General features: G+C 33.5%; 1 protein-coding gene and 1 long non-coding RNA gene across 7 annotated transcripts in view; one reads left to right on the forward strand and one right to left on the reverse strand.

The window, feature by feature from the left end:
• Gabra3 (gamma-aminobutyric acid type A receptor subunit alpha3) overlaps positions 1-23,062 on the forward strand; it is a 213,235-nt gene that overhangs the window by 97,266 nt on the left and 92,907 nt on the right. For all 6 annotated transcript variants that reach the window (XM_040286804.2, XM_040286798.2, XM_021735402.3 and 3 more), the window contains one exon: positions 7,030-7,151. In XM_040286804.2, coding sequence (XP_040142738.1) covers positions 7,030-7,151 — 122 coding nt within the window. The remainder of the gene's footprint in view (positions 1-7,029; positions 7,152-23,062) is intronic.
• The window catches only part of LOC144371665 (uncharacterized), a 181,876-nt gene that overhangs the window by 66,856 nt on the left and 91,958 nt on the right, over positions 1-23,062 (reverse strand). The window lies entirely within an intron of this gene.

Consider the following 23,062-nt stretch of genomic DNA (forward strand, 5'->3'; position numbering starts at 1 on the left):
TATTTGATTTACCAGAATTTCATTGAGAATTTTTGCATCCATGTTCACTAGAGATATTGCTCTTAAGTTTTCTTTTCTTTTTTTTTTTTTTTGGATGTGTCTTTGTCTGGTTTTTGGAATCTGGGTGATATTGGCCTCGCTTGAGTTTGGAAGTGCTGCCTCCTTTTCTTCTTAATGAAATAATTTGAGGAATATTGGTATTAGTTTTCCTTTGAAAGTCTTATAGAACTCAGGTGTATGTCCACCTGGTCCTGGGCTTTTCTTGGTTGGTGGGCTTCTGATGGTATCTTCTATTTCATTGCTTCAAATTGATCTGTTTAAGTTGTGTACATCATCCTGATTCAGTTTGGGCAAATCATATGACTCTAGAAATTTGTCAATGCCTTTGATATTTTCTATTTTATTGGAGTACAAATTTTCAAATTAATTTCTGATTATCTTCTGTATTTCTGTAGTGTTTGTTGTGATATTTCCTTTTTCATCACAGATGTTAGTAAATTGATTTTTCTCTCTCTTTGTTAGAATGGCTAAGGGTTTATCAATTTTTATTATTTTCAAAGAACCAACTTTTTGTTTTGTCAGTGTTTTTGATTATTTCTTTTGTTTCAATTTCTTTGATTTTAGCTCTGATTCTTGTTTGGCATCCATTTTCTTTAGAGTTTGGTGTATGTTGTTCCAGGATCTTGTAGATTTCAGGGTCTGGTTTGAAAAATCTGCAGAGATCCTAATTGATTTCCCCCATATATAATCTGATTCCTTTCTCTTGTGGTTTTTAAAATTCTATCCTTATTCTGTATGCAAAGCATTTTCATTATAATGTGCCTTGGTGTGGATCTGTTGTAATTTTGTACCTTTGGTGTCCTGCAAGCCTCTTGTATTTGATTTTCCAATTCATTCTTCATATTTGGGAATTTTCTGATATTATATAATTGAAAAGATTGTGTATTTCTTTGGTTTTAATCTCTTTGCCTTCCTCTATCCCAATAAATCTTAGGTTTGGTCTTTTGATGTTATCCCATAATTCTTGGATGTTCTGTTCATGGTTTCGAACCATCTTCACTGTGTGGTCAACTTTATTTTCAAGACTGTATATTTTGTCTTCATCATCTGACATTCTGTCTTCCAAGTGATCTAGTCTGTTGGTAATGCTTTCTATTGAGTTTTAATTTTATTTATTATTCCCTTCATTTCAAGGATTTCTGATTGTTTTTCTTTTCAGAATCTCTCTTTCTTGAAGTAATCTTTTGCTACCTGTATTTGCTCCCTTATCTCTTTCTTAGTGTGACCAATTTTTGCCTGTATTTGCTCACTAGGTCATTTTTTAAATCATAGACCATTTTAATTATGTTCATTCTGAATCCCTTTTCTGACATTTCATCAACTGTGCCATCCATGGATTCTATTATTGTAGTGTCTTGGTTTGTTTGGGGCAATTTCCTCCCTTGTTTGTTCATGTTGTCTATATGTTTCCCTTTCTTGCAGTGCAGATCTGAAGTATTACAGTTGGTACCCTATAATATTATAGTGTCTCTGGAGATTACCTGTACCTCACCTTGGTGTTGGGCTTCTAGACCTCAGCTGGTGTCCCAAGATAAATGCTACTGCAAGTAAAGGTGATAGTGGCAATAGAGGAGATAACTCAAGATAGCAGTGGAGGTGTCCCAAGATGGATACAAACACTTTCAGAGATGGTGCTGAAAGGGTGGGCTCTCTGTCCAGAGATGTAGCTGCCTCCAGGCCCTATCTGTTGTCCCAAGGTGGAGGCTACTGTGGGAAGAGGTCTAAGGTGATGGCTGCCGTGTCCCAAGATGGAAGTGGGGTAGGCCTGGGTTCCATGGTGGGTCTGTCAGTGGGTGGGACTGTCCTAGGCCTGTGCTGGGTTCTGGGGTGGGTCTTCTGGTCAGCAGGGTGGTCCTGGGACTACTTTAGTCTCATATTCTTGAGGAAAAATTATGGAAAATGATTTCAGATTTATATAATGAATACATTTCTTATACTCTTTCTTGATTCTGTATTTTTATCACCAAACAAGTGAGAACTCTGTATATTAACAGTAAGTTGAACCATCATGAAACTATTTTTCTAGGTCAACATGGTCAAATATCAGCAATTTCATAATGGGTCCACAGGTAAGTGCCTAAGTAGCTAATAAGTATTGGATGAATCCTCCAGATCTGACTGCAAATTAGACATTTTGGTTAATATTATTTGAAGAGTGTCAATTTGCAAAGAGACTCATTTTAGAGATATATTGTATGGGTAGGAGAACCACAAGGAATAGGGCAAGAACCTAAGGCCAGCTAGCAGATATATTATGCAAAACAAATTTTCATGTGAGGTGCAGGGGCCTTTAGTGGTGGAAATAGTCATCACAAAGAAATTTTTTTTTTTAAAAAAAACTAAGAATTAGGCCAGGCATGGTGGTGCATGCCTGTAACCTCAGCAACCCAAGAGGCTAAGGCAGGAGGTTTACAAGTTCAAAGCCAGACTCAGCAATTTAGCAAGACCCTAAGCAATTTAGCAAGACTCTGCTTCAAAATAAAAATAAAAAAGACTGGGGATGTGATTCAGTGGTTAAGTACACCTGGGTTCAATCCCTGGGAACAAAAGTAAATAAATAAAAATAAATGCAAGAATTAGGCATATGATAATTTATTTTATGTAAATAAACATTTGCTTATACATAGTAATCTCTCAACTCTGAATACTTAATATCTCAGCCATATGACTGGATGGCAAATGCAGTTTTTTCATAGGGTCTGAAGAAATAATAAGTATCATTTGATCCTAATATTTTTACTCCTGAAGTGGAAATGTAGCATTTGTGACATAGGACAAGGATGGACATTTGAGGCCAGGATCAAGAATACTTCCTAGGTGATACTGTGACTTCTTACTGTATCATTTCTGGATGTAAAGTTGTCTCAGTAATACTGATACTAAATTTGATCACTTGATTATGATGATGACTGCCAGACTGTTGTAAGGGTATCAGTCACCAGGAATGAATGAGAGGGTTTGAGCTGGTGGGCAGCTTATTGCCTTGAGCATATGGGAGTAAAGAGCAAGTAACAGTGAGGGAGAGAATATGTATAGTGTTGTAGTTTTCCCATCTTTTGTGTCAATTTTTTTTTCACAGAGACAGTGTTATAAATGGTTCAGGGGCTGGTCTATGAAAGTCTACTCAACAAAAATGTCGCTGAAATAGGGCTCATACATTAGCCCTATGGTTAATTCAGATGAATTATGAGAAATAGACTTGCATTGTTTTGCCTGGACAACTGAATAATCTTTATGGTAGTGTTTTGATCATGAGATATTTTAAATTGGGGTATGTCTTTTTATATTCATATGTGGAATCATCTTTAAGTTCTAGTACCTTTGCCATTTACAATATGCTTTAGTTTATTCTTCCTGTGTTTTTGTTGTTGTCATTGTTATTATTGGTGTGTGTGTGTGTGTGTGTGTGTGTGTGTGTGTGTGAAGCAGAGTCTTTCAGTTTCTAAGAAGGTATTAAGAACTTGGTCTTTATTTTAATTTAACTCAACAAATATGGTTAATATGAACAGGTAGAACATATGTAAGTAGGCATGTCTTAAGCCAACACTTCTCTAGATTTATTATAATATTGTAGAAAATATTTAAGACCAGCTCTCTTTCTTAGATAGATTAGGCATATTCTTGTAAAAAAAGTTTATTTTTTCCTTCAAGTGGTTTCTGTAAAAACATTAGAATATGTGCTGTTGGACCACACATGTTTCTCATTCCCTCCGCAGCATATAACTGGTATCCTTAGCAAGATAAATCTTTAGTAAGGCCTTTCTACTCATGGGAAAGCCTGGGCTTGGAAAATGAATGCAGGGGATATTAGGAAATGGTAAGTGATCTGATTTGGCTATGATTTCTGGTATGAAAATAAAATAGTGGAATTTGCAGCTGTAAAAGTATATTGGCACCAGATTGCAGAAGGCTGTGAATGTCAGGCTAAGGAGTTGGGATTTTATTTGATAAACCGTGAAGAGTTATGGAAGTCTTGGGAGTAGTGCAGAGATATGATTTGCCAGTAATCTAGAATTTTCATTATTTAAAAACATGTTCTCCCCCAGGACATATGCAGTATTAGGGAAAATGTCATCCTTTTAATGAAGTAAATTTCTCTTCTCTTTGGGCTGTTGTCTGAACTGCATCAGCAATTCTGCAGCTGTGCTTTCCCCTACCATAAACACACCAAGGTCCTTGATGTGGTTGAATTAATGCTATTACTGCTGACATCCTGCACTTAATATCTACGTGGTTAGTGAGCTTGACTAAAAGTGCATGTATTTCAAAGGTTTCTCACTGTGTTATCAGGAGTTTGGGAAAAAATAAGGAAAAACCCTCATTTACAAAGCAGTCTTATTTTTATTATTTTATTTAATTATTTTTTTCCAAAAGCTTTCTAAGGTAGGGTTATGTTATCCCTATTTTACATATAAGGAAATAAGTGACGGAGACAGAACTAACACCGTGGTCATTTGACTCGAATCCTGTGAACTTGCTACTGATCCATCGTTACAACTAGAAAAATGATGAAACCTGCTTAACATACAGATAATGTATTAGTAACATAATTTTATTCTTTAATGGGGGTTTATTATTATCATATTTGATCCAACCAATAGTGACAGATATAAGGTATTGTTAGTGTACCAATCTCATTAACTTTAAACATGTGATTAAACAATTTTTTTTCTCTCAATGGCATTGATATCTTAGGTGTCTAATATGTAAAATGAAGGTAAAGAATTATATGATCTCTAAAGTCCTTAATAATCCTCAGGTACTATGATTCTTTGATGTTTACCCTAAAATACCTGTGGATGGGTACAAACTACAGCATCCTGGCACAGTACAGTGACTGAAGAAGAGAGTTCTAATTTGGATTCTAACTTAAACCAACTTCCAGCACTTTATGTAGCAATTTAGTCCATGTCAGGAGAAAAACATATCAGTAATCAAGTGTAAAAATCATAGAGAAATTGAATGCCTTGCATCTGGGAATTTGGGATCTAATTTTTTAGCTTTCCCAATAATTCTCAAATTGATTTAAAAATTATATTCAGGAACTTTAGCATTCTCATCTGTAAATCCACCAGGAATAGGTAATCTCTAAACTCCTTTTTGGTTTGTGTATGTCTTTAAGAGGATTCTCTGTTCTGTTATGTTCTAGTAATCCAAGAAATGGTTTCCCATTCATTTTGTAGATCTAGTTCCCAGAAATTAAATTAGGCTAACCAAGGTCAAGAACCCCCACAGTGAAAGTCAAGAGATAATAAGAAACAGATTTTCACTGAATCAGTTGAGTTCCTACAACTGCTCCATGGCCATACATCAGATGGACCAGAACATTGGTGGGTTTTGCCAGATGTAGGCTGTCATCTGACAAGGTGTCTGCATTTCTCTCTTCAGTGTATTGATTTCAGTTGGTTAACTCTACCTTTCAATTCCCTCCTTTATTCCCCCTTCCTATTGAAGCTTCTGTATCATTTTTCATGATCTGTTCAAACAGCCAATCATCCTCTATTACTTAGGTTCCAGTGCCTCTCTGGCTAAAGCTGTCCCTATGACTTTTGGATGATACATGTTCCAATAATTTGTTATTATCACTAATATTTGAATAATGCATTTGAGTGCAAAAACTACTATTCTAAAAAACAAACTTCAAATACTTCTAGATATGAAACATTCATCCTGGCAATTTTAATATGTTATTTGATATTACCACAGCATATATATGGGATGATTTTAATTGCTAAAGCTACCACTAAAGGTATTACATGGTTTGCCTAAGGTCATGCAACTAATAAACTCAAATCATGTCTTCAAACTCTTGAGGCTTAATTTCCCTTTTCCAAGTATATTTATTTTATAATTCAATTATCTCAGAAACCTTGTAAGTTAAGCAAGAGAAACATTACTTAGTTTTATTTTATTTTATTTTGTTTTCTTCTTTATTAGAACACCTAGAATAGTAGTGATCATATAGTTAATAATAAAAATGTGTAAGTGAATTGAATTATGTTTATGAATTAAGAAACTTATAGTTCAAATTGACTTTTACTAAGTTACATGATAAAAAAAAATGATGGTTTAGGTTGAGAACTATTCAATTCAGATGTTTCTACTACCCTGTATGTTCGTTCTCAAGCTCTTTTTCAGCATAAGAACCTTGCTCAGTTCTAGGCATAGATATTTCTGGAATGTATTAACTGTCTCATAGGATCTTTACTTAACTGGTATCTTGTGGCTTTTACAGCTCTGATAAACTAGATACTGGGAATAATTATTATATACTAACTAAAGTCAACTTTTTGAGTCCAAGTTAAAAATAGGGAAAATCAAGACTTAAAGATATATATAGTACAATAATTTGTTTGATCATCTACCCCATTTCCAAATAAGTAGGTACCATGATTTCTAGTTCTTGGTTCTTTATTTAATGCTACACCTCCTTCTTTACCCTCCTCAACAATAGCCATTTCTCTCACCATATCCCTCTTTTCCCTGAACTACTCAGGGCTTTAAAAAATTCTAGTTCTGCCAAACAACATCAAGCTCCTCCTCACAATGTATAGATATCAGTCACAGTGCCTAGTCTGATTAGGTGGTTAGTAAAATGCATAGTGTTCATAAAGGCTTGCAAAAGATATCCAAACTGGAGGAGTAGGAAGTAGCTCAGGGACACTAGAAAGTCAGAAAATTTGGATTCTAATTCAATCTTTGCCTCTACTAGCAATAAGTATGGGGAAATTTGTCTTCCTTTCTGAGTTTGTTGTCCAAGTGTAAAAGCTGATGTATTGATTACTCTTGGCTTTCTATGCAGACAATCATTGTGACAAATAAGAAGTGCTTGCAATTTTGGTTAAGACATGGGGCTATTTATTGGCTTGGTCTATTGCTTGAAATTTCCCTGAATTAAAATGTTTATACATGTAATTGTTTCCTATTAAGAACTGCTATTTTCCTTTTCTTTTCCTTGTATTGTATCAGACTCTCTCCTAAGCATGCCCCAGATATTCCTGATGACAGCACTGACAACATCACTATTTTCACTAGAATCTTGGATCGTCTTCTGGATGGTTATGATAACCGATTGAGACCTGGACTTGGAGGTCAGTTATTCTTTTAAGATTCTCTACTCAGCCCTTTCCATCTAAATGAGTCATAAGGTAATTTCAGTAGTCTATTGATAAAGAAGTTTAGTGTAAAGTTGAATTTTTTTTCCTTTAGAGCACTAGAAATTAATTCTTTATTCTAAAGGGTAAGCTTTCTAGTTTGGTTTTGGAAAGTTTCTGAATTTTAGGCAAATGTATCTGGAGTATTATGCCTCAAAGTTTGACAAAGCCAGTTTCTAGTAAAAAAAAACAATAATAACTACAAAATAATAATCACTGGCTGGATGTCAGGTATGGGCCAGAAACAGCTGGGAAATTTGTTCTCAAATCTGAGCACATGTTAGCCTGGTCTTCTAAAGAGTAGCAATCTACAGGCTAGATGGGATTGCACTTGACCATCAGTTTAGTATAATCAGAAGTATTATTACAATGAAATGAATGCATTATAATATGTCATGGGCTGTGTTAAAATGGCAAGTATGGAAGTGGGTGAATTTAATTTTTTCCAAAATCATTTGAGAATTAGTCACATATATCATTTCCCTTTGTTCCTAAATACTTAAGTGCATATTTCCTTAGAACAATTAAATAATTTTATAAAATACAATTACAATTCAGAAAATGTAACTTAACATAATACTCTTTTCTAATTTGTAGTCCATATTTAAATTTTTCTAATTATCTCCAAAGTGTCTGTTATAGTAATTCTCCTTCATTTAGGATGCAATCCAGGATTATTCATTGCATTTATTGTCATGACTCTTTAACCTATACTCTAATATAGTTGCTCAGCATTTCTTTTCTCTCATAATGTCAATTATATCTTCCTTATTCATTTTTGGAAATAAAACAACAGGGGTTCGTTCTCAAAGCATTACTGAAGAAGGAAGCATGATGTCTGTTTGCTTTATTATTGTAATATTAATTTTGATGTCTACCAGGTTACTTCACTCTAAAATTACCATTTTAAGCTTATAATTAATAAGTCATGGGGATATTATTTGACACTATTCTGCTCTTCTTCCAACTTGTACCCAATAGTTTTAGCAAATATTGATTATTCTTGCATGAATAACAACAGTTATGGCTGCAAAAGAATGATTTTTCTTAATCCATTTTTCCTCTACATTTATTATATGGCATTCTGTTTGTAAAATTAGTATTTCTTTCCTGTTAATTAATTAGCTAATTGTCAGTATGAATGCATTTTTATTTTATTCAGGGGATTATAAAATATTAGTATCATTATTCATTTTGATTAAAATTTTTCCTTACAATTTTCAATATTTGCCTACTGGGAGCCTGTTCAATCTGCTTTCTGTTTCCTTTTGATACATTCACCTCATTTTTGAACACTTTTAAAGTATATGTCATAACAGTACATTTCAGACTTAATCTTGTACCTTCCATTATTCAGCCTTGTGATCAGTCATTTTTCCAAAAAGAAATAGTATATTTTGTGGGAAATTATATATAGACTTAACTTCTTGCTATAAGGATATCATTGCTTCTAGAACCTTTCAATGGTCATTAATGACAAAATAGAAAACACACACATATACACACACCTATATATGTATATATGTGTGGGTGTTATATATACATATAAACATCTGTATATATTCATACATATATATATACATGCAGACACATATACATATATACAAATATCTGCATAAGCATATACATATACATGCTTGTATGTGTAATACGTTTATATTGATACTATTAACTGCAGTTCAACACAGTATTTTTCACTGATATATTTTCTCAATCCTCTACTATACTCAAAACAGTTCTGGAATTACTACAGTCATGCAGCTACAATGAACACACTTATTAATTAAAGTGAAAGATTTTTTTCATATTTTTGTTGTTGTTTTTAAAGTAAGGCTATAAGATAGTTGTTTTGATACAAATAATGGACTAAAGTTGAGAAGTACAGGAGGAAGAGACCAGTCATAAATTGCATTTTTTCCAGGATGAAGATGATGACTGTGGGAAAAGAGAGAATTTGGTACCTGATTAGAGTATGGGGGCCAAAGAAAGATTAGAAGGAAAAGATAAAATTCTAATTACTGGCTTCTGTGATTGGGTGGTGCTATTTTTAAAATTGTGTACACTGGACTAGAGAAGAAACAGTGCTATTTTGTTTTCTTTCTTTTGGAGTTACGGTTGGAATGATGAAGGCAGGATCAGGAAATGGAAATTAGTTCAGTTGTGGAATTTGAGTACCTGTGAATAATATAATTGGAAACTTTTGCTTCTGGATAAAATGAAATAGGAGGATCAGATTTAACCTCTCATCTTAAATAACAACTGAGAATGAACATATTCCATAATGTTTTTTTCAGAAATTGTTCAAAGGCAATATAGGATAGTGACTCTTAAGAATGGAAACAAAGTGAACCCTACAATCAGAAAAGGCTGATGGCCTGGACAGTGTTTTCAGGTTATCATGCAGGGAGAGGGAACCCAAATAGTGCCTGGTGGATTCTGTCCATTGATGAGAAAGCCATAGTACACAGAATTTAAAAGAGAGCTGCAGGAATGAGAGAGAGAGAGAGAGGAAAATTGAAAGAGAGAAAGAAGGAGAAATATCAATTACAAAAATCCGCAGATGGTTCTCTTAAAAGGAGAAAGAGAAGATCTTTAACTAGAGCTATAGATTTCAATACTGCTTTCTTAATAAGTAATTGAACAAGCAGACAAAAAAATAAGCAGAAGCAACAGAACATCAAATCACACTCCAAATCAACCTGACTGAATTGGCATTTTTAGAACATTCGAACCAACAACAGCAGAATATGTAGTCTTTTCCAGCATACCCAGATAGACCATATACTGGCTATTTTGGCTTATAAAAATGAAAAGAATTTTCAGCATACAAATTATCTTCTCTGGCCAAAATACAATTAAATTAAAAATCAATAATAGAAATATCTGGATAATCTCCAAGTACCTGGGAACTAAATGTTATACTTTTAACCTATGAGTCAAAACAAAAATCGAAAGGAGAATTTAAAATATTTTCCACTGAATGAAATGAAAACATGACAAAGTTGTCCTAAAAGGAAATCCTATAATATCTAAGTGGCTGAATTAGAAAGGAGCAGTGCCAAATAAATGCACCAAACCTTTACCTTAAGGAAGTATAAAACAGAACAAATAATAATGAATTAATTATTAAATATTACTACTAATGAAATATAAAATGTTATATTAACATAATATGATATATAATATTGTATTATATATTGTATGATCAATACATAATAATTTATATAATTAAATAAAACAAATAATCATTACATATTACACAATATATATATATAAACATAAATCAATAAAAGAGAAAACAAATATAGAGAAAATCAATAAAAACTAAACCATTGCTCTTTAGTAGATTAATAAAATCAGTAAATTTCTAGTAAAATTATCAGGGAGAAAAGTAAGAAGATACAAATTACCATACCTGAAATGAGAGAGTGTATCATTACAGATCATAATACATGAAAGAGTAAGGAAACGTTTTATGCTAATATTATGCCAATAAAATTGACAATAGAAATTAAATAGAAAATCATCTTGAAGACATGAATTACCAAAGTTTATGCAGGAAAATATAGCCTGAGGAGCCCTACAGCTTTTAAAGATCTTCCTTCCTTTGTTCCTTTTTTGTTTCTTCCTTCCTTTCTTTTTAGTAGTACTAGGAATTTAACTCAGTTGTGCTTTACCTCTGAATTACACCCTCAGCTCCTTGTTTTTTAACTTTTATGAATTTAGTTATTTTTATGCTTTCATTTTGAATAATTCATTTCATTTTTATTTTGAGACAAGATGTTGCTAAGTTGCCCAGCCTGGCCTAAAACTTGTCTTCCTCCTGTTTCAACCTTCCAAATTGTTATGATTATAGAGGTGCACCACCAAGCCTGGCTGGAATGGTCATTTTATTTTATTTCATTTATTTATTTTTAATATGTGATTTTTTAGTTATAGGTGGACCCAATACATTTATTTTATTTTTATGTGGTGCTAAGGATCAAACCCAGTGCCTCACACATGCCAGGTGAGTGCTCTACCACTGAGCCACAACCCCAGCCCTGGAATGATCATTTTATATATTATTTATTTCATTATTTTTTTAAATTAATTTTTTATTGATATATGACAGTGGAATGCATTACAATTCTTATTACACATATAGAGCACATTTTTCATATCTCTGGTTGTATATACAGTATATTCACACCAATTTGGGTCTTTATACATGTACTTTGGATGGTAATGTCCATCACAATCCACCATCATGGAATGGTCATTTTAAATGAGAACCCTTTCCATAAAAAAAAAAAAAAAAAAAAAAAATCTCTAGGTTCCCATTGTATTGCTGGTGAATTCTAGAAAAACATTAAAGAAAAAAATATCAATTCTACAAAAAAGCATCTTCCAGATGTATTGCCCATTTTTAATTAGATTATTATTATTATTATTTATTTTGTTCTAACTTGAGTTCCTTATATACTTTGGGATATTAATTGCTTGTCAGATTGAATTATTTGCAATTATTTTCTCTCAGTCTGTAAGTTGTTTCTCCATTGTCAATTATTTTCTTTCAGGAGCAGAAGTTTTTTGATTTGATATAACCCCATTTGCCCATTTTCCTTTTTTATTAATAAATTATAGTTATACATATTAGTGGGGTTCATTTTGGCATATTCATTAATACATATAACATAATTTGTTCCAGTTAAATTTCTGATACTATCTCCTTTCTTTCTCTTCTCTTTCCCTCATTTATTTCCTCTATATTCTACTGGTCTTTCTTTTATTCACTTTTTTTTTGTAATTGGTGCATTATATTTATATAAAAGTAGAATTCATTGTGATATAGTCGTACATCTGCATAAAGTTTGGTGGATTTCATTCCACTGTTTCTCTCCTTTCCCATACCTCTTCTACTCTCTTCATCCCCTCCCTCTATTCCACTGTTCTCTCTTCTATTTAATGAGATTCCCTTCTTTTAAAATTCCTTATTTCTCTCTAGCGTCTACATATGAAAGAGAAAAGTTGACCCTTAACTTTCTGATTCTGGCTTATTTCACTTAGCAGGATGATCTCTAGTTCCATCCATTCACCAGAAAATGCCACAACTTCATTCTTCTTTATCTCTGAGTAAAACTCCATTGTGTATATACTACATTTATCCCTTTGTCTGTTGATGGACACCTAGGCTAGTTCCATAACTTAGCTATTGTGAATTGTATTTATATATAATTCTATAAACATCAGTATTTATCTATCACTGTATATGCTGACGTTATTTCTATTGGAAGAATAAGAAGGAGTGGTATAGCTGGATCATGTGGTGGTTCCATTCCTAGCCTTTTGAGGAATCTCCACACTGCTTTCCAAAGTGATTGTACTAATTGGTAGTCACACCAGCAATGCTTGAGTGTACTTTTTCCCCCTTATCTTCACCAGAACTTATTGATACTTGTATTCTTCATGGTTGCCATTCTAATTGCAGAGGATATTGAGCAGTTTTTTCATGTATTTGTTGGCCATTTGTGTTTCTTCTTTGAGAAATATCCATTCAGTTCATTTGCCCATTTATTGATTGAGTTTTTTTTTTTTTTTTTGGTTAAGATTTTTTTTGTCTTTTCTGAAACTGGGCAATGAACTCAGAGCTTTGTGGATGTGATGCTGGTGTTAAGTTTCTTGAGTTCTGTATATATATTCTGGATATTCATCTCCTGTCAGAGGACTAGGTAGCAAAGCTTTTCTCCCATTCTATAAGCTTTCTCTTCAGCCTCTTGTTTCTTTTGCTGTACTGAGGCTTTTTAATTCAATGACATCAAACTTATTGATTCTTGGTTTTATTTATTGCACTTTAGGGGTCTTGCTAAGGAAGTCAATGTCTAGGAAATGTTGACCCTATGTTTTCTTCTAGCAGGTGGAGTTGTTTCTGGTGTAATTCCTAGGTGTTTGACTTACTTTGAGTTGACTGTTGTGCAGAGTGAAAGATAGAATTTTACTCTTAAACATATGGATATTCAGTTTTCCCAGCACCATTTGTTAAAGATGCTTTTTTCTGATGTATGCTTTTGGCTCCTTTTGTTAAGGATCAGGTGACTATATGTGTGTAGATTTGTCTCTGAAGAAAATTAAAAGGATAAAAATAGGAAAGTAATTACTCAAAATATCTCTATTTATTGGTGACATAACCCTATATCTAGAAAACCCCTTCACCAAAAAGAGTTCCAAACCTACAATCCAAGCAACTTTGGAGGCTGAGGTAAAGGAGATTGTAAGTTCAAAGCCAGCCTCAACAACTTAGCGAGGTCCTAAGCAACTTAGTGAGACCCTGACTAAAAATAAAAAATAAAATTCTCAGCAACTCAGGAGGCTGGGACAGAAGGATTACAAGTTCGAATCCAGCCTCAACAAATTAGCAAGGTCCTAAGCAACTCAGTGAGACCCTGTCTCTAAATAAATTAATAACATATTAAAAAGAACTGGGGTATGATTCAGTGCTCAAGCACCCCTGGCTTCAATCCCTAATACCATAAAAAAGAAAGGAGAGGGGGCTGGGAATGTGATTCACTGGTAGAGTGACCCTGGGTTTAATTCCCGGCACAAAAAACAAAACAACACACACACACACACACACACACACACACATACACACACACAGATACAACAACAATGGAAAACAACTGCACTAAAAGTCTTGTAGAGCTAATAAACATATTAACATATTCAGCAAATGTCAGGATATAAGATCAAGATACAAAAAATAGCTTTCCTACAGTTCAATAATAAACCTGCTGAGAAAAAAAAATCAGGAAAATAATTCCATTCACAGTAGCCTAAAAAAAATACTTGAGAAGAAATATATCCAAGGAGGTGAAAGACCTCTATAGTGAAAATTTTAGAACCTTGGAGAAGGAAATTGAAGAAGATCTTAAAAGATGGAAAGACTTACCTTGGATAGGCACAATTAATATTTTTTAAATGACCATATTTTTAAAAGCACTCTATAGATTCAATATGATCAAAATTCCAATTACAATCCTCATGGAACTAGAAAAAAAATCTCAAAATTCATATGGAAGAATACAGACTCAGAATAGCCAAAGCAATTATGAGCAATAACAGTGATGCTGGAGGCATCACAGTATCTGATGTCAAATTATCTACAGAACTCTAGTAACAAAACAGCATGATATTGGCATAAAAAGAGACATGAAGGCCAGTGGAATACAATACAATAGAATAGAAAGAGACAAACCCAGTTCATCTATTTTTGCTTTTCTTTCCTATAATTTTGGGATCCTATCCAGGGGAAAAAAATCTTGACCATTCTGCTGTCCTGGAATATTTTACCTATAGTTTTCCAAGTAGTTTTATAGTTTCAGAATTTATATTTAAAATTTCAATAGATTTTGAGTTGATTTTTATAACCAGTGAAGGATAAGAGTCCAGTTTTATTCTTCTGCAAATAAATATACAATTTTCACAGCATCAATTGAAATTCAGTTGGCTGTAGACGCATGGCTTTAGTCCTAGGCTCTCTATTCTATTCCAGTGGTCTGTGTCTTTTTATGCCAACCAGGCTGTTTTGATTACTATATTTTTGTAGTAAATTTTAAAGTCAGGTAGTATAATGCCTCTTGCTTTGTTCATTTGGCATAAAATCGCATTCACTATTTGGGAATTTTTCATGGTCCCATATGAATTTTAGGATTATTTTTTTCTTGTTCTGTGAAGAATGTCATTGATATTTTGGTAGGGGTTACATTGATTCTGTAGATCAATTTGAGTAGTATGGACATGATATTATATTGATTCTTCTGATCCATGAATACAAGATCTTTACATTTTTGTGTGTGTCCTCTTTAATTTCTTTCATCAATATTTCATAATTTTCATTGTATAGATCATTCATTTCCTTTGTTAAATTTCCAGGTATTTTTGTAGTTTTTACAAATGAAATTTTTTCCTTATCAGATGATTCCCCATTGGCATATACCAATGCTATTGTTTTTTATGTGCTGATTTTATTTGTACCTTAACTTTGTTGAATTAATTTATTTGTTTTAATAGTTTTGGGCTGGAGTTTTTGATGTTTTATATATATATAAGAATATGTTGTCTGCAAACATGACAATCTAACTTACTTCTTCCTTTGTAATTTGAATGCCTTTTATTTTTTCTTTCCTGATTTGTTTGGCTAGAACTTCTAGTATTATGTTGAATAAAAGTGTTAAAAGTGTGACTCCTGGGCTGGGGTTGTGGCTCAGAAGAGGAGCACTTGCCTAGTATGTGTGAGGCACTGGGTTTGATCCTCAGCATGCCATAAAAATTAACAAATAATAAAAATGCAGGCATTCTGTTCATCTACAATTACAATTTTTTTTTAAAAGTGGGATCCTTTGCTTTTTACAGATATTCAAGAAAAAATTCTCAGGTTTTCCTCATTCTACATGATGTTAACTGCAGTTTTAGTATATACAGTCTTTATTATGTTGAGGTACAGTTCTTCAACACTTAAGTGTTTCACAGTTTTTACCATGAAGGGAATGTTGAATTTTATTAAATGCCTTTTTCTGCATGTATTTTAGATGATCATATGTTTTTGTAAATAATTTTTTAGTTGCAGGTGGACACTATATATATATTTATTTATTTATTTGCTTTTATGTGATGTTAAGGATCGAATCCAATGCCTCACACATGCGAGGCAAGTGCTCTGCCACTGAGCCCCAGCCCCAGACCAATTATATGGGCTGAGGTTGTGGCTTAGTGGTGGAGCACTTGCCTGGCATATGTGAGGTGCTGGGTTTGATCCTCAGCACCATATAAAAACACATAAATAAAATAAAGGTATTGTGTCCAACTATGACTAAAAAAAGTAAAAACAAATATTTTGCCTATATCCTATGTTTAGGAAGTCTGCATGACCACATCACTCTGCTATCATAATCTGAATTTTCTCTCTTTCTGTATCAAGTTAATGAATGAATTATTCAAATATCAATCTACCTGGAAGGTGAACTAGAGAGAACCTGTGTGACTTAGTTGTCTCTAAATCAAAAAGATCTTGTATTGAAAGTGTTTACTACAGAATTTGGAGTCACTTGAGTTCCCTTTGAAATATAATCTTCCTTGACTTCTAAAATTCATTTTCTTTCCAAAATTTTAAAAGCATTCCTGAAGCTTGCCTCTGGAAATTGTAATGCAGACTCCTCTGAGGAGTCTGAATTACAAACTCTGGGTCTTTCTAAGACTTTAGATAACTAATTCTTTTTCTTAACTAATTGGATATTCCTGAGAAGTTCAGCTCCACTTACCTTGTTGGTTTCTTGGTCTTACTGAGTTTTGTATGAACTTAAAAACATCATAAAACTTATATAAAAGCAGTATTTCCAGATGTGTATGTTATCTACCAAAAATATTTCTTATTGACATCTTGCACTTTTGAACTTCTGGGATGATTTGTCAACCAAAGGATAAAAATCTTTGATTGATAGTAAAGATGTTTTTCTGATTGCTAAAAGAAATTTTATTGGATATATTACAGCAGTATTAAATTTAAACTATACACAATTCAACCAGTGCATTCATTAGGAGGAATACAAGGAGGTAAAGGCACTGTGAGCTGAGGGAGTTGCAGTTTCTTAGGATAATTGAGTCATCGACTATGTTAAAATTATTCTCCTTGAGCCAACATTGGAGCTAAGTCTTGACTGTGTCATTGACAGGAACATTGGCAGGATTAAAGAAATAACAAATGTAAAGAATCAAGGCATATGGTGTGGTGGAATAGGGAAAAATGTTTAACACAGGTGTCAGTGACTGCCCTTTGGGGGTCAACTGTTGCTCATCTCCCCTGACTTCAGCACTGAATCAACTAAGAACATATGCTTTAAAAACCTTTGAAAATTTTAATAGTTCCAGAGGTTAATGATTTGTTATGAATACAGAATGGATCTTCCTAGCTGTCATTTTTCTGTTTTCTTTCCTTTGATCCAACTGCTTTAGAGTCTAGCATACATTTCCAATAAACTGTCAGTTTCCACTGAATTGCCTTTCACATAATCTCCATAGTTTTTGAGAGAACCTATAAGATTTAACTTCTCCATAATTTGTTGCAAATTAATATAATTGTTTTGGGGACAGATTTAATGCTTTCTGTTCTATGGCCTGTTTCTCTCCTGTGCAAATTCTCTAAGTGATGGCTCAGATTCTGGGATGGGAGCAGTATCAACAATGTTACACTTTTCTCTAAGGGATAACTTCATGTTGAATGCTGGGGAAGGGGTGTTAGCAGTGGCCCATATCTTGTCATCTTGTAATTTTTACCATAGACCCCTGTCCTATTAGCCAGATCAAGGGCACTTGGGGCTACATGACTTTCAGCAGTGCGCATATGCAAGTGAAACTCCATCCCATGAGCAGTGGTGGGAGGAAGAAGGGAGATCCCATCTCTCAGCCAAAGTTGCCCAGAATTTCCCTGTGTTCTTGGCTGCATCAGTCTGGAAAAGAGTTTGTATTTCATGAGCTAGGAGGAGGCAGGGCAGGAATGATTCTTGGTTTAAATATTCTGGGCTCTTGCTTTCATTAATGCATTTTAGTAGATTTTCTTGAATACACTTTTTTTTTCATTTGCTATATGCTATTGGGACCATTTCCAGAAACTTCAAGTGGTTGGTTTAAATATAAATTTCAGTTTCACTGAAGATCAGGTCTGCAGAACTCGTCATGCTTTCATGCCAGAAGTAGAACTTCTAGTAGCTTTTTCCATAGATTTAATCAGATTATATACATAGAAAACTATGTCATATAAGTAGAAAAAATTTAATTCTTCTTTTGCTATATGGATGCCTCCTTTTCCTTGCTTTATTGTGCTGACTAGACTTCACACACAATGTTGAATAGAAATGATAAAAACAGACACCATTGTCTTTTTCTTGATTTTAAGAAAAAAACCTTTAATCTTACACCATAAATTTGATATTTGCCATAGTTATTCCCTAGATGCACCTTTTCAGTTTCACAGTGTTCTACCACTAGTTTTCTGAAAGTTTTTGACAGGAATCTTGGAATTTTTCAAATGCTCTTTTTGTCAATTATATTGATTATATGGTTTTTCTTTTTTAGTGTATCAGTATGGTGAATTACATTGGTTGATTTTCATATGTTTAAACTAACAGTCATTTTCATGATAATGCCACTGCTATCTTAATTGATATGTGTTTTTTTTCTCCTTTCTCAATATTGCATTAGCTATTCACCACCCTTCTTATCTTTAGATAAGTTTCAGAATCAGCTTACCATTTTTCTTTCTTTCTTTATTTTTTATAGGGTGGTGAGAATTGAACCCAGGGCCTTGTACATGTGAGGCAAGCACTCTATGAACTGAGCTATATCTTATCATTTTTAGAAAACAAATCTGCAGGGATTGACAATGTATTTATTACGTAGGTTAGCTTGTGGAAGTTTTAAAAAAATCACTTAATTAAAAATATGATCTATATCTTCATTTAGTTTTTCCTTCAATTTCTTTTAATAATGTAGGATTTTTAAATTAGAGGTCATGCATATATTTTTTTAACTTTTACCTTGAGATCTGTTTTTTTAATGGTATTTTATAGCTATTTAGAATTATGTTTGGCTTTACATTTTGCCCTTTTATCTAGGAGCCTTATTAATTCTTGTAGTTTGTTTATCATTTCTTTTAATTTTTTCACAGGTAGATTCATATCATCTTCAGTTTGAGTGGAACATAAGAGAGAGTAGCTGATATCTTTGTTTTCCATCTAATTTCAGTGGAAAAGTTTGTGATATTTCCTTGTCAACTTTGGTTAAATCCCCTTTTGTTCATTTACTTGATGACCTATAAATGAGTTTGGAGTTTAGATTCTAGTTTTTTCATTCTTCACTTTAAAGATTCTAAAGTGTTAAATCTATTGTCTTATTGCTGTGCAGTGCCTGGCTAGTGGGAATTAAATGTGTACTTGATATTTACTCTACCAAGGAGTACACTCTGTGCTTCTTTGGGCAGACACCATCATCTCATTACTGCACCACTGTATATATTGCAGGAACATTCCAATTGAAGTACGTATTAAATCATGAGATTCTATGAGCTGGTTAGTGAAGCACAGAATGTTAACTTCTTTTTGTCTTTTAAAACCTTTTTGATATGGAAAAATTCGAACACATTAAAGTAGCCAAAATAATATGAATATATGCACATTTGATCACTTAGCTTCAAGAATTATAAATACAGTATATGGCCAATTTTGTTTCAATTGTATACCCACCCACAAGTCTCTCCCACCCCAGTTAATTTTATTTTTATTTATTTATATTTTCCCGGTGTCAATGGTTTTCTTTTTTTTTTCACCACAGATAATTTTAAACAAAATCCTGAACATATAATTTCACTTATACATATTTAATCCATATCTCTAAATTATAAAGATGTTTTTGTTTATAGCCACAAGAATGTCATATTTTTTTTAAAAAAATAGAGCATTATAGTTATACATAGTAGTTCTGTTCATTTTGACAAAATCACACATGCATGGAATTTGATTTCAATTCTCCTTCCCTTTTGTTCTTTCACTTCCCCCCTCCCCCTGTTCTTCTTCTATTCTACTGATCTCCCTTTCTCTCCTTTGTTTATTTATCTTTCATTGGTTCTTTCTACACATACATAAAGGTGAAATTCCCTATGGTATTCTTGATAAATGCCATTCTGTGTGAACTGAAGTGGAATCTTAGTATAGTTTTGATTTGCATTTTCCTGACTGCTATAGGTGTTGAACATTTTGCTTTTCTTCTTTTAAGAAATGCCTGTTTAGTTCTTTTTGCCCATTTATTGACTTGTTTTTTATTTATTATTTTGGTGTTTTTTTAGTTATTTATATATTCTGGATATTAATTTCCTGTCAGAGGAGTAACTGGCAAAGATTTCCTCTTATTCTGTAGGTGTTCACTTTATACTTTTAAATCATTTCTTTTGCTGTGTAGTAACTTAAATTTTCTGGCATCTCACTTATTGAGTCTTGATTTTATTTTTTTACCTTTTAGGAGTCTTTTAGAGGAAGTCAGTGCTTCTACCTATATGATGAAGTGTTAACCAAATGTTTTTTTCTAGCAATTGAAAGTTCCTGGTCTAATTCCTAAGGGTTTGATCTATTTTGACAAGTTTTGTGCAAGGTGAGACATAGGGATCTGATTTAATTCTTCTACATATGGGTATCCAAGCACCATTTGTCAAAAATGTTATCACCATACTTTTTGGCACCTTTCATCAACATACATTTTTGATACCTCTGTCAAGTATCAGATGATTGTAATTATGTGGGTTGTCTCTATGTATTCTATTCTACTCCATTGGTGTTCATATGTATTTTGATGCTAATACAATACTTCTCAGGTATTTTGATGCCTCCTGTATCACTCTTCTTGTTCAGGATTGCTTTGGATATTCTGGGTCTCTTATTCTTCTGAATGATTTAAGGACTGTTTTTTTCTATTTCTGTGAAGAATACCATTGATATTTTGGGGGGATTGCATTGAATCTGTACATTGCTTTAATAGTATGGTCATTTTGACAATATTAATTCTGCCCATCTAAGAACACTGGAAATCTTTTAATCTTCTAAGGTCCTCTTCAATTTCTTTATTCAGTATTCTATAATTTTCAATGTATAGGTTTTTTTTTATCTCCTTGGTTAGATTAATTCCCAAGTATTTTAGTTGATTTTTGAGGCTATTATGAATGGGGTGGTTTTCCTGATTTCTTCCTCAACTGAATTGCTGTTGGAGTATAGGAAAGCTATTGATTTATGAGCAACTTGTATCCTTCTACTTTTGTGAATTCAGGTATCAGCTCTAGAAGTCTTCTGGTGAAGTTTTTCGGGTCTTCTAAATATATAATCATGTTGTTGGCAAATAGGGATAGTTTGAGCTGTTCTTTTCCTATTCATAGCTCTTTAATTTCATTCTTTGCCTAATTGCTCTGGCTAGAATTTCAAGGACTATGTTGAATAGAAGTGGTGAAAGAGGGCATCCTTGTCTTCTTTCAGTTTTCTGAGGGAATGCTTTCAATTTTTCTCCATTGAGAATTGTGTTTAACATTTATAGCTTTTACAATGTGGGGGTATATTCCTACTGTCCCTAGTTTTTCTAGTGTTTTGAACATGAATGGATGCTAAATTTTGTCAAATGTTTTTTTTTTGCATTTATTGAGATAATCTTGTGATTCTTTAAGTTTATTGGTATGGTGAATTACATTCATTGATTTCTGTATATTGAACCAATCTTGCATCCCTAAGATGAACCCCCACTTGATCATAGTGCACTATCTTTTAAATATGTTTTGTATGCAATTTGCCAGTATTTTATAAAGAATTTTTACATCTATAATCATCCGAATATTGATCTGAAGTTTTCTTTCCTTGATGTGTCTTTGTCTGGTTTTGGTGTCAGGATGACTCTGGACTCATAAAATGCATTTGGGAGTATTTGTTTCTTCAGTTTCATAGAATTATTTGAGAAACACTAGTATTAGTTCTTCTTTAAAGGCCTAACTCAGCTGAGATAATAAACAGGTGCATAAAAAAGCAATTAAAATGTAAAAAATATATTAATAAATATACATTCAAACTTATTCATGCAATGAGAGTACCACCCCCACAATCTTACAGAATAGAAAAACAAAAAATTAAAAAGTAATTAAATTAAATATTGAAAAAAATTACAAAATTAAAATTAAAAAGTGAAAAGATGGGGGAATGCAGAAAGTAAAAATAGAGAGCCAAAATTATAATGTAAAACTCTTAATGAGAAGTAAGGGTTTGTTTTTGCTGAGGTGGTCAAGACTGTTAGCAAGGATGGATTTCCATTATATATATATATATATATATATATATATATATATATACTCTTCCACCCTTAGGTCAATGGTGGATGTTGTTAAGTCCACTGCATTTGTGTTCTTCATCTAGCTTCCAGCCACAGGGGTTAGGAACCACAGCTGGTTTATGTAGCTCTCCCCAAAGGCTCCCATTGTACAGTGGGATAGACTAGGGGTTGTTGGCAAACTGTACACCCACAGTGGGCTAGTGCAGTGCTCTAAATTGGAAGCTCAGCTGGGGCTGAGTCATGGTGGACCTTGAAACTCTGTGAATGGGTATCTGAAGCTTGAGCCATGCCCCCTGCTCCTGGGGAGATCCTGGTCTCTGGTGGGCATCTAAATCTAGTAGATTCCATTTTTCAGGCTTAGGGGCTAACCCTTCAAGGTTTTGCCTCTGCTGTGAATGTGCATTACCTGCAGCACCATGTGTCCATTACTTGTGGCCATTAGAGGTGTCTTCCCAGTAACGCTCCTGGGGCCCAGTAACTGCAGAGCTTTGGGTATCCAAGGCCCAGATGCCTTAGGCACAATTCTTTTTGCTCCTATTTCAGCCTATCTGGTCCAGGTGACTGCTGCCTCTGCTGGTCTCCTTCATAAGTTTTCAATCTCTTGTTTGTGCTTGCTGCTGTGCAGCACTTATGGATGGTAGCTGGTTTCTGTACCTTGGGAGCATTTTCATTGCCAGTGATCCTGGTTCTCATCAAACTACCCACCTCTGAAGTGAGTGATTTGGATGGTTTTTACTGAACCACTTACCCCACCAACTCTGGCAATTAATATCAGCCTTTCTCTGTAACCCACAGGTTTCCCCAAGCCATTTAAAAAAAATAGATATGATTTTATATGCCAACCTGATGACTTCTTTGTCTGCCTGTGCTTCCCTGTCCTTTAGCAGCTGCAGCCACTGCCATCAGCCAAACTGGCTCAAGTATAACATATTATTTCTCATATTAGGTTCAAGTTTCTGACTTCT

This window comes from Ictidomys tridecemlineatus, chromosome X, assembly GCF_052094955.1.
Source record: "Ictidomys tridecemlineatus isolate mIctTri1 chromosome X, mIctTri1.hap1, whole genome shotgun sequence".
Classification (NCBI taxonomy): Eukaryota; Metazoa; Chordata; class Mammalia; order Rodentia; family Sciuridae; genus Ictidomys; species Ictidomys tridecemlineatus.